The sequence below is a fragment of the Panthera onca genome, chromosome E1 (genome assembly GCF_046562875.1).
Source record: "Panthera onca isolate mPanOnc1 chromosome E1, mPanOnc1 haplotype 2, whole genome shotgun sequence".
NCBI lineage: Eukaryota > Metazoa > Chordata > Mammalia > Carnivora > Felidae > Panthera > Panthera onca.
The window spans coordinates 31054055-31066686 of NC_138352.1; the positions used below are offsets into that span (position 1 = coordinate 31054055).

General features: G+C 43.2%; 2 protein-coding genes across 2 annotated transcripts; both read left to right on the forward strand.

Moving 5' to 3' along the window:
• Positions 1-1524: 1524 nt before the first annotated feature.
• Positions 1525-2487, forward strand: LOC144614241 (olfactory receptor 1D2-like). The gene has a single exon (XM_078436977.2). It carries the CDS (start codon positions 1525-1527, stop codon positions 2485-2487), a length of 963 nt encoding a protein of 320 aa, XP_078293103.2.
• Positions 2488-11126: 8639 nt separating this feature from the next.
• On the forward strand, positions 11127-12068 carry LOC132677409 (olfactory receptor 1D2-like). Its single transcript, XM_060629243.3, has one exon. It carries the CDS (start codon positions 11127-11129, stop codon positions 12066-12068), a length of 942 nt encoding a protein of 313 aa, XP_060485226.2.
• The last annotated feature ends 564 nt before the right edge of the window (positions 12069-12632 follow it).

Genomic DNA, 12632 nt, shown 5'->3' on the forward strand with positions numbered 1-12632 from the left:
TGTCCCCTTGTTCTCTCTTTTTCAATGTTTCTCTAGCTGGCTTTCACAATTATTTTGAGGTTAAACATAGATGTTTTCTTTAAAACCCTGTTCAAAGTTTTACTTCGAATAGTTTAAATTTTGATTAATCCAGTAGAATTAGAATCTTGGTATGTTTTGCCATTTACTAAGTTTTCGCTGTATGCATCTGTGAAGAATTTAAATATCCTACCTGAATATTAACATTTTAATGCATAGATTTGTTTGTTGATAATGTGATTGGGTTGTTTCACATTATATATATATATAATTTTATTTTTTTATTTGAGAGAGAGAGAGAGAGAGAGAGAGAGAGAATCTTAAGCAGGCTCCATGCTGAGCAGAGCCCAACACAGGGCCCAATCCCATGACCCTGGGATCATGACCTGAGCTGAAATCCAGAGCCACTCAACCAACTGAGGCACCCAGGTGCCCGTTTTTTGTTTTTTGTTTTTTAGGTTTTTTTTTTTTTAATTTAAGTAATCTATACACCCAACATGCAGCTCAAACTCACAACCCCAAGATCAAGAGTCACATGCTCAGGGCATCTGGGTGGCTCAGTCAATTAAGTGGCAATTCTTGATTTGGGCTCAGGTCATGATCTCGCAGTTCATGGGATCAAACCCCACATCAGTGCAGAGCTTGCTTGAGATTCTCTCTCTTCCTTCCTCTCTCTGCCCCCTCCCCTCCCAAAGTAAATAAACTTAAAAAAAAAAAAAAAAAAAAAAAGAGCTTCATGCTCTTCAATCTGAGCGAGCCAGGCAACCCTTTCACACCATATTTTTAACTTATTATTCCTGATTATTGCTTACCAATAACAATAATAATAATAATAATAATAATAAATATTTGTTGAGTCCTTACTGCAAGCCAGCTCTTTATTGCTTCATTTTATTCTCACCCACTTTTCACATAAAGAAATGGAGACTTAAAAAGCTCAAGTAACTTGCTGGAAGTTTCACAGATAAAAGTGTTAGAGCTCAGATTTGAAGTGTTTTCAAATTAGTTTTTATTTCTGAGGCATTTTAATATTTTAGTCAATTGTTTTAGGTTTCCCAAGTACATCATCCTATCAGCAAATAATGATAATTTTTCCATTTCCTTTCCAATATTTTTACTTTTTGCCCTGGTCCAATTGTATAACAGCAATTTCTTCTACTGCATACATCTGTTTTAAATATCATGCAAGTCTATACAATATCATAATGTACCATACTAATCTTAAGCACTTCAAGAAAGTTGTAAGTTGATATGATTTAAAATAAGACATGGACATTATTCCTACAGTATGGAGTATGCTAGATTAGAAGTTGCTGGAATGACTAAGTTGCATGAAAATTTTCCATGTTATTAACAGCTTTCATATGCCACTGCATTCTCTCTTAATCCAAAAAAGAGTTATAAATTTTAACCTAAGGTATTTTTGATGCTAAGAAAACAGTTTATTTTGCTTATTTAAATGTCCTTATTCAACTGAGGACATTAAGTAAACATTTGTTGGTGCCTATGTTGCAGACAGTTGGGAAAATGCATGGAAGCAACCAGAGTAGAGTCTCCGAGTTTCTGCTCCTGGGGATCTCGGAGAGTCCTGAGCAGCAGCGGATCCTATTCTGGATGTTCCTGTCCATGTACCTGGTCACAGTGGTGGGAAATGTGCTCATCATCCTGGCCATCAGCTTTGATCCCCGCTTGCACACTCCCATGTACTTCTTCCTGGCCAACCTCTCCTTCACCGACCTCTTCTTCGTCACCAACACAATCCCCAAGATGCTGGTGAGCCTTCAGTCTCAGAACAAAGCCATCTCCTATGCAGGGTGTCTGACGCAGCTCTACTTCCTCGTCTCCTTGGTGGCCCTGGACAACCTCATCCTGGCGACAATGGCCTATGACCGCTATGTGGCCATCTGCCGCCCCCTCCATTACAGCACGGCCATGAGCCCTGGACTCTGCGTTTTGCTCCTCACCTTGTGTTGGGCACTTTCTGTCCTCTATGGCCTCACCCACACCCTCCTCATGACCAGGGTGACCTTCTGTGGTTCCCGGAAGATCCACTACATCTTCTGTGAGATGTATGTCCTGCTGAGGCTCGCGTGTTCTAACACCCAAATCAATCACACGATGCTGATTGCCACAGGATCCTTCATCTTCCTTGCCCCACTAGGATTCATGATCATGTCCTATGTCTACATTGTCAGAGCCATCCTCCGAATACCCTCAGCTTCTAGTAAATACAAAGCCTTCTCCACCTGTGCTTCACATTTGGCTGTGGTCTCCCTCTTCTATGGGACGCTTTGTATGGTATATCTGCAGCCTCTCCAATCCTACTCCATGAAGGACTCAGTAGCCACAGTGATGTATGCTGTGGTGACCCCCATGATGAACCCTTTCATCTACAGCCTGAGGAACAAGGACATGCATGGGGCTCTGGGAAGACTGCTCCTAGGGAAAGCCTTCCAGAGGTTGACATGAGGTCATTTTGGAAAGGGCATTAAAGTAGAAATTGGGAGGGGGGCCTGGGTGGCCCAGTCGATTAAGTGGCTGATCCTTGATTTCAACTCAGGTCATGACCTCATGGTTCATGAGATAGCGCCCCATGTTGGCTTTCGCGCTGACAGCGTGGCACCTTCTTGGGATTCTCTTTCTCTCTTCCCCTCCCTAAATCTTACACACATGCACACAATGTGCACTCTCTCAGTCTCTCTCTCTCTCTCTCTCTGAATAAATAGATAAATAAACATTAGAAAAATAGAAACTGGGAATTTCCTTCACCATGTGCAAGACATTATCCTATGGGGGATACAGGAGTGTTTAGTACATAGATCCAGCTCAGAATGAGCTCATGTATCTACGATGAAGAAAAGAATTGTATATGTAACCCAATGTTCACCAAACCACTGAAGACTTGGCAACAAATAAGGTCAATGATACTAATACTGGAAGTTTGCAAAATCAGATCCTTCAACTTGCCTGACACAGGACCACAGTCCCAGCCTCATCCACATATACCCAGTTATGGCCCAGTGGAGGCTCTTATGTTCTCTAGAAACACCCAGACATTGTCTCTGAACTCTGAACTTCTCTAAAGAGCCTGCTGCCTGCAAACCATTTACAGAAAACAACTGGCACCACTCTCGCTGCTGGTGTCCTGGCTGAGGCCACCCCATACCTGATGCTCTGCTGTGCACAGCTCCCACTACTTCAGTTCCGACTCACATTTCCTCTGGACATAACCACCGATGTGCACACAGAAATGACAAGAGATTCCTCTCTGTTGCTCTGGGGAGATTTTTGATTTTGGGGCATCAAACAAAACTACCTCTCTTGCCTTTTCCCTGCATTTCTTTTCTGTGCAAGAAGTCAGACTCTATCTTTGGAAAACTCCATCCTGTCCTTTGTCCCTGTGGTTCCTTACCTCTCATCTCTTCTTCATTCTCTCACAACAAAAGCCTCAAGCATATTAACACATGGTCATGAACAGGAGTGGTGGTGATGGCAGCAGAAGGGAGGAGGTAATTGTAAGACCTATGATTCTGACAGCAATTTTTTTTTCAGCACCATCAAGCAATTCTTTGATACTAGCTGGATGGGTATCCTTTAATTCAACTCATTTTTGAGACTATCTACATGGAGATAACCTCAAATCTCACAGGTTAAGGGCTCAGTCCTATAAGACTTCCTTCCCCCCACTTCAGACACCAATCGTAAGTTTGCCACCCATGCTTCTGACAGACCAGCTATAAATCGGAGGTTCCAACAATCCCCTCCTTGGGATCCGTTAATTTGCTAAAGTATCTTTAACTCAGAGAAATATTTTACTGATTAGATTACTGGTTATTTATTCAGGAGCAATCAGATGAAACAGATGAATAGGACAAGATATGTGGGAAGGAGCATGGAGCTTCTATGCCCTCACTGCATATCACACTCTCCCCAAACCTCCATGTGTCACCAACCCGGAAGTTCTTGAAATCCATCCTTTTGGGTTGTTATTGAAGCCTCATTACATAGGCATGGTTGATCAAATCATTGGTCACTGGTGATTCAATCTCCAGCCCACTGCCTCTCTCCAGAGGTAGGGCGTGGGGACAGCAGTGATGAGACTGAAAGTTTCAACACACCAATCACACATGACTGGTTCCCCTGGAAACTTGCATGGCAGTGTAGCAGGGAGAAGATCAACATTTCAATAAGTGGTACCAGACAAATTGGATATCCAATTGTATATCCAACTTTTGGAAGAAAACACATCTTGATGTCTCCCTCACCTGATATGAAAATCAAGTCCACGTTGACAGCACATTTAAATGTGAAAGGTGAAAGCTGCCCTCCTTGAAAGGGGAGATCCGAGCCCCAGAGGGTGCCAGGCAACTGCCCACTGCTGAGGAAAATATAGGAGAATAGTGGCAAAGATCAGCAAAGATTCTTAAGTAAGATACAAACAACACTACCTATAATATAAAAATTGATAGAGTATTTTAAAATTAAAATCTCCTATTTCTCAGTACCCACCATCAGTTGAATGAAAGACAACCACAAAGTTAAAGATAGTATTGCACACACCTGACAAAGGACTCCTAAACAGAATACACAACTCCTACAATCAACATAAAAGAGACAGGCAACCCAATAGAAAAATGGGCACAAGACTTGAACAGATAATCTACACAAGAGAATATACCTGTGGAGAATAACTACATGAAAAGGAGTCTAACCTCCTCAGTCAGCAGGAACATGCAAATTAAAACCACAATAAAATACCACCACACACCCACCCAAAAACTCCAATGAATGGGATGGAAAACACCAAATCAAGTTAAGAATGCAGAGCAGGGTTGCCTGCATGGTTCAGTTGGTTGAGCTTCTGACTCTTGATTTGGGCTCAGATCATGATCTCATGATTCGTGGGATCAAGCCCTGTATAGGGCTCTGTGCTGACAGCACGGAGCCTGCTTGGGATTCTCTCTCTCCTTCTCTCTCTGCAGGGGAGGCCATGCTTGCTTGAGCATGCACGAAAGAAAGAAAGAAAGAAAGAAAGAAAGAAAGAAAGAAAGGGAGAAAGGGAGGAAGAACATGGAGCAGGGGCGTCTTAGTGAGTTATGTGCCAGACTCTTGATTCCAGCTCAGGTCATGATCTCACGGTTTGTGAATTCAAGCTCAAGTTGGGCTCTGCACTTGACAACACAGAGTCTGCTTGGGATTCTATCTCTCCCCCCCCCCCCATCTCTCTCTGCCCCTCCCCTGCTCACATGCCCTCTCTCTATCAAAATAAATAAATATTAGAAAAAAAACAAAAAAAAAAGAATGTGGAGTAACTGGAACTCACTGCTAGAGGGAACATAGAAACACTATGTTACAAACACCAGAGGAAGCTGTATAGCACTGTCTTCTAAACTTAATTAGCACCTGCCCTATCATCCAGAAATTGCCCTTACATAAATAAATGCCTAAAAGGAATGTGTAGCTGCACTATTCTTAACAGCCAAACACTGGAAACCACAAGTGCCCATCAATGGTAAAATGGATTTTAATGTCACAGTCACACAATAGAACTCTACACAGCAATGCAAATGAACAATCTACAACCATATACAACAATGTTGAGCGAAAGAAGCAGACACAAAGGAGAGTGTAAAAGATGTACTTCCACTTCAGTAAAGTACAAAAATGGGTAAACTAATTCATGCTATTCGGAGTCAGGGTCTGTTGCCTGACTCACAGGAACTAGAAGAGTGACTAAAAGAAAACACGACAGGATTTCTGCAGGGCTAGTAAAGTGTTTTTTATCTGACTGCTGGTTACTCATGTTGGTTCGGTTTGTAAAAAGTCCTGCCAACATTTCACGATTGGTTCTATATCCCAAAACACCACAAACATCATTATTTTTCTTTCTGTGTCCAATTGGTCTATTATCTGGAGTCCCTATATGCCTTTCAGCTGTTGGTTCTTGCTTTCAGTATCTTATTTCCTTGCATGTCTGCTTATCCTTGGCTTTGTGCTCAAAATTGTACCTGAAAATGTGATTGACAAAAACAGTTGGAAGTTTACTTGACGTTGTTTTCCTACAAATAAGATTTTTTTTAATTTTTTTGACTTAGTACTCAGAGTCGCTAGCAATCTGGGATCATCCAAGTTCAGTGCTCGAGATTTTCTGGAGCTCTGATGACTCAAAGCCAGGCTGTAGCATGTGTGTGTAGTTCTTTATTTCTGGATGAATCTAACTCCTAGGGCACCTTTTAGGATTGCTGCCTAAAGTGGAGTTGGTTTATTCCTTGTCAACAAGATTCATTTCCCAAGATCTTTGCATATAAACATTGGAGCAATTATCCAGGTTCGTCTCAACAAACTGTCTTGGGACTGCCTCCCCTGTGTCTTTCCAAAACTGATAAATAGCCCTGATGTGGTCCCAGTTCAGTCCCTCCTTATTTGATCTTAGGATCCAACCATCAGTTTTCAGATCCCCCATCCTCATCACGGCATCCACAGCCTGCCATTCTGTCTCCTCTTTTGCATGGACTGCTTATCCAGAGGCCAATTCTTCTGCTTCCCACCTTTAGCCAAAAGGAGAAATCAAGTCCCATCCAGAAAGCAATGTCTTAGGTTCCTTTATGCTCTGCTTGAATTTTCATCCCATGTAGGAAGAATCTGGAGACAGCAGAACCAGGCAACTCAGAGCAACACAGAACAGCGGGTAAGGTCCACCCACCACAGTCTCACTTTCTTTCTCCCTTTTCTCCTTTCTCATCTTTTCCCTACCTTTTATCTCACAAATATACTCACAACCTTTGACAGTCTTCATATAATCTAATCCTTTCATATTTGAAGGTAATTAGCAATCCCTCCAATCTTTTCAGTGCTCTACAAAGTGCTGTCACATGCTCTGTCGCACGTGGTTCCCAAGCCTGCAAGAAAGGCTTCACAGGTGGGACGGAGAGGCTCAGGGAGGTTGCATGCCCTCCTCAAGGTCCTGCCGCTGGGGAGCAACATAGGGAAGTTTTCCAACATGATGTCGGACTACTTTTCCATACCACGCCTACATTCCCCACCCCCCTCCCTGCAGGGCTACACTGCAGAGGGGTTTGTGTCTCTGAGGCCACCTGACCACACAAGTGTTCAGAACCCATTGAGTCTTACAGACTCAGAAAAGCATTTCTGTATAATCAGAATCACCAGGTGATTGCTAAAAAGGACTTGGTTCTCAAACCAGAACCAGTCTTTCCAGGAAGGGGACCAGAAAAGCAGCTTTTTGTTTTAAAGTATCACAGGTGATTCTGATGCACACTAAAATGTGGGGGGGGGGGGGGGGACTTGCCTTGAGGGCTAGAAAGCAAAGATATTATTCCCTCTGGGTGTCCTCTGACTTTCCCCAGCGCTCTTCCCTGCTTCCTTCCTTCCCCCCTGTGGGGCAGATATCCCAGAGGGCCCTGAATCCAGGCAATTAGGCTGTGGAAGGACGTTGTTTCTGATGAGGTCTAAGGAGATGGGAGGCCTTTGTCTCCATGGCAGAAACAGAGGTGATAGCTAACGTGCTCAGGGTTGGGGTCACTCAGAGTCACCATGATGTTCTTTTCTATTCTTAGGCCGTTTGGGAATGGGGGGTGGGGGTTGACTTGAAGTGATCTCTGGAATGAGTCCATCAATTCTCATTCTCACCGAAACTCTGCTTTCCTAAGAGGCAAAGAGCCCACCCCGTGCTGACTTCTTGTTTCCAGGTTTTCTACTTCCTCCCAGTTCTAGGCTAACAAAGCAAACATGTGGCTTAGAATTCCTAGTCAAAGCCTCATCCTGTCACCAAACCATTCCATGACTTTAGACAGATCTCTTAGCTAAAACCCTCCCTTAAGTACTGGGAGAATAAATGATCTCATTCATGATGCTGAACCATAGGTGAATTTTATGGTAATAAACAACAAAGATGCGAAGCTGTATATACAAAAAGTCTCTAGAGCCTGTGCTAAGAGTTACTCCCATTTTCACTCAACTGCCAAAGGACCACCACATGATTGCTCTACAGTTTGGAATCTTAGAGTTAAAAGAGATCTTAACCATCACCTACTTCCACTAAATGTTTGCATCAGCTCCGAAATGATCACTGAGCCTAGTGTATTGTGCAGCCTGTTCAAATACCTTCTGGGTTGAGGAATCACTTCCCCTGCTAGCTCTCTTCATTGGCACAGCACTCAAGTCTTCCGGGAAATAGCCTGGTTATCTTTCTGTCTCTCTTTTGTTTTCTAGATCCTGACCTGACCAAGTATGGGAATTCCATAATGATACATTCTCTCTCTCTCTCTCTCTCTCTCTCTCTCTCTCTCTCTCCCATGTACACTGCACCAAGGGGCCAGCAACAAATGGATCTTCCCTAGGACATCCTGGGTCATTCCCTGCAGGCACAGTCATTCCCTGCTCCCATCTATGTGGTAGTCAGAGCCAGGCACAGAATGGAAGAGCAACTAGGGCCCTGATACCTCTTTGTCCTGAGAGCAGGATTTCCTACTTTAGGGGATTAAGAGATAGAAAAAAGCTTGAAAACTGGTTAAGAATAAGACCCCTTAACAGCTCCTCCGTTTACATATGGATTTGAGGTTGGAAACATTCTTTCTCCTCCAGCATTTGAGTTCTTCTCTAAACCCACAGTGAGGTAAGAATCATTACTCTTGCTTAATGCCTGGCAGAGCAGTTAAGGCATGGAATTTAGAGACAGAAAAGCGTCATCAAATTCCAGCTCCATGAGTTACTTCTTGAGCAACATTGGGAAACTCATTAAACTTCTAAGTCTTGGTCATCTCACCTATAAAATGGAGAAATAGAAACAAACAGTGCTGTTCATGGAATAAATATAAGATCTTCATATATATATAAAGCTTTCAACGCTTGTTTAACCAACCATGCAGTATAGGGGAGTTGTTTGCTCACAAAACAGTCATCTGGGGGTGCCTGGATGGCTCAGTCAGTTAAGCGTCAGACTCTTGATTTCAGCTCAGGTCATGATCTCACAGTGTGTGGGTTCGAGCCCCGCAGTGGGCTCTGCGCTGACAGCGTGGAGCCTGCTTGGGATTCCCTCTCTCCCTCCCTCTCTTTCTGCCAATGTTCTGCTCTTTCTCTCTCAAATAAATAAACTTAAAATAAAAACAGTTGTATATGTTAACCTGGGACATGGACTCAAACTTGTGACTCAAAATCTCCTCCCACTGTACCAGTGACAGTGGGTATCTGGGAATTCAACTCTGTTAATTGAGATAACACATCCACTCATTTGCTAAAGGCCAGGTTGGCCTCTCCCCTAAAACCTAGAGCTCCAAATTACTTTTATCTCATAGATTATTCACTGTCCCCACACCTACATTTGTTTGTCCTGCTACTACTTCAGAATCATCATGTTCCAGGCTGAATTTGCAAAACAGCTCTACTTTCTTTGACACACTGACTGATTTTCAACACAACTGCCTTTTTATCTGTACCTTCATTTATTCATTTAGTCTCTTGGGCTTATGACTCTTCCCCATTCCTTCATCTCAAATGCACTAAATGCCTACTATTCTATACAGTTCAGTTCAACCTTCCTTTCTTTTTTTTTCATTGAAGTGTAATTGACACACAAAATCTTACTGACTGATTTAACTCTCCCCCAAAATAATTTGACAGTCATCCCAATGCCATTTATGGAATAATGCAACTTTGACCTGTGATAATAACTCACTTAATCCCACATGTACTCAGCTGTTTCTAAAGTTTCTGTCCCATGCTATTGATCTGTCAGCCCAGCATCAGTACCACACACTTCCATGATCCTTTATAGTTGGTACAGGAACTTAGTCTCTGTTTCAACTTTTCCCTAGCTTATTTTCATGCCTATTTTTAGATGAAATTTAGATTCATTTTTATTTCTTAAAAACCCAGGTAGGGGCACCTGGGAGGCTCAGGTTAAGTGTCTGACTTCAGCACAGGTCATGATCTCGTAGTTCTTGAGTTCAAGTCCTGCATCAGGCTCTCTGTTGTCAGCACAGAGCCTGCTTCAGATCCCCATCCCCCTCTCTTCCTACCCCTTCCCCACTCATGTTCCCGCTCTCAAAAATAAATAAACAGCTTTTAAAAACTCCGAGCTTTGACTTTGAATAGGTTAATAGTAGACCTTGTTCCCTTGCAATATTTCAATTTTCCATTTGGAATCTGGTATATGTATCCATTTATTAAGTTTTTACTTTATACCTCTCGAGAATTTTAAGATCATGCCTGTTTCTTGTTAGCATTTTAATGCACAGATCTATTTGTTGATAATGTAGCTGGTATTATTTCACATTAGATTTTAGCCTTATTATTCCTTATTATTGTTTACATATAATAATAATAGACAATATTTGCTGAGAGCTCACTGCATGCAAGCTCTCTGTGTTAAGCAATTTATCACTTAATTTTCTTCATTCCTGATCCATTTTTCAAATAAGAAATTGGAGTCTTAAGGAGCTCAGATAAGTGGCCTGAGGTTTCACACTTAGTAAGAGGCAGCACTTACCCTTCAATTCCAATGTCTGACAACAGTCCTAATCACTGCAGTGTATGCTTATGAGAGCACCATTAGCTTTGGGTCTATTCATTGTGCGATTGGCCACTTTCTATTTCTAATGGCACTTCAGTTGATTGTCTTTGGTTTGCCAGCTAGATCATTCTCTCAGCAAAAATGATAATTTTTCTTTTCCCTTACAAATTTTGTCCTTATCTCCCTCTTTTGTCCAATTGTACAATATCCACTTCCTATAATGCATACACCTATTTTCAATATCACTCTAAATCTACGAAATATCAAAACTATAACATAGTAATCTTTAAGTACTTCGAGAATATTGTAAGCTGATAGGATTTAAAATAAGACATGTACATTACTTCTATAATATTGAGTATGTCAAATTAAAAGTCCCTGGGAAGACTAAGCTGCATAAAGATTTTCCATGTTACGCTTTCTTTGTTGTTACTTCGTTGCTCACATTTTTAAAAATTATAAAAGTTAGTCTATTTTTAATGTCAAGAGAATAATTGCTTTTGAATATCTGAATGTCCTTACTCAATACTCAATTAGTAAATGTTTGTTGGTGCTAATATTGCAGACAATTGGGGAAATGCATGGAGGCAACCAGAGTGAGACCTCAGAGTTCCTACTCCTGGGGCTCTCGGAGAGTCCTAAAGAGCAACGGATCTTGTTCTGGATGTTCCTGTCCATGTACCTGGTCACAGTGGTGGGAAATGTGCTCATCATCCTGGCCATCAGCATTGATCCCCACTTGCACACTCCCATGTATTTACTCTTGGCCAACCTCTCCCTCACTGACCTCTTCTTTGTCACCAACACAATCCCCAACACATTAGTGAACATTCAGTCTCAGAACAAAGCCATCTCCTATGCAGGGTGTCTGACACAGCTCTACTTCCTGGTCTCCTTGGTGACTCTGGACAACTTCATCCTGGCCACAATGGCATATGACCGCTATGTAGCCATCTGCCGCCCCCTCTACTATGTCACAGCCATGAACCCTGGGCTCTGTATTTTGCTCCTCACCCTGTGTTGGGGACTTTCTGTCCTCTATGGCCTCTTCCTCACCCTCTTCGTGACCAAAGTGACATTCTGTGGTTCCCGGAAAATCCACTACATCTTCTGTGAGATGTATGTCCTGCTGAGGCTTGCATGCTCCAACACCCAGATCATTCACACAGTGCAGATTACTACAGGCTGCTTCATTTTTTTCACCCCCCTAGGGATCATGATCATGTCTTATGTCTGGATTGTCAGAGCCATCCTCCGAATACCCTCAGCTTCTAGCAAGTACAAAGCCTTCTCCACCTGTGCCTCACATTTGGCTGTGGTCTCCCTCTTCTATGGGACACTTGGTATGGTATATCTGCAGCCCCTCCAAACTTACTCCATGAAGGACTCAGTAGCCACAGTGATGTATGCTGTGGTGACCCCCATGATGAACCCTTTCATCTACAGCCTGAGGAACAAGGACATGCATGGGGCTCTGGGAAGACTGCTCCTAGGGAAAGCCTTCCAGAGGTTTACATGAGGTACTTTGGGGCAATGAAGGGGACACTGTATAACTTTAGGCCCCCAAATCTTGTATTTACCTCACCTCTACTTAGGTCACTAAGATAAAGCAATTTTAAGTGTGTTTCTTTAAAAAAAAAATCTCTAGAGGGGGGTCCAGAAGATGGCGGCGTAGGAGGACGCGGGGCTCACAGCGCGTCCTGCCGATCACTTAGATTCCACCTACACCTGCCTAAAGAACCCAGAAAACCGCCAGAGGATTAGCAGAAGGGACTCTCCGGAGTCAAGCGCAGACCAGAGGCCCACGGAAGAGGGTAGGAAGGGCGGCAAGGCGGTGCGCGCTCCACAGACTGGCGGGAGGGAGCCGGGGCGGAGGGGCGGCTCGCCGGCCAAGCAGAGCCCCCGAGTCTGGCTGGCAAAAGCGGAGGGGCCGGACGGACTGTGTTCCGACAGCAAGCGCGACTTAGCGTCTGGGAGGTCATAAGTTAACAGCTCTGCTCGGAAAGCGGGAAGGCTGGAGGACAAAGGGAGGGAGAGCTGCTGAGCCCCCGGACGGCAGAGCTCAGCTTGGCGGGCAACAAAG

Bases quoted from the DNA above. Each gene is read 5' to 3' on its own strand.
- LOC144614241 (XM_078436977.2), top strand. From the start codon at position 1,525: ATGTTGCAGACAGTTGGGAAAATGCATGGAAGCAACCAGAGTAGAGTC.
- LOC132677409 (XM_060629243.3), top strand. From the start codon at position 11,127: ATGCATGGAGGCAACCAGAGTGAGACCTCAGAGTTCCTACTCCTGGGG.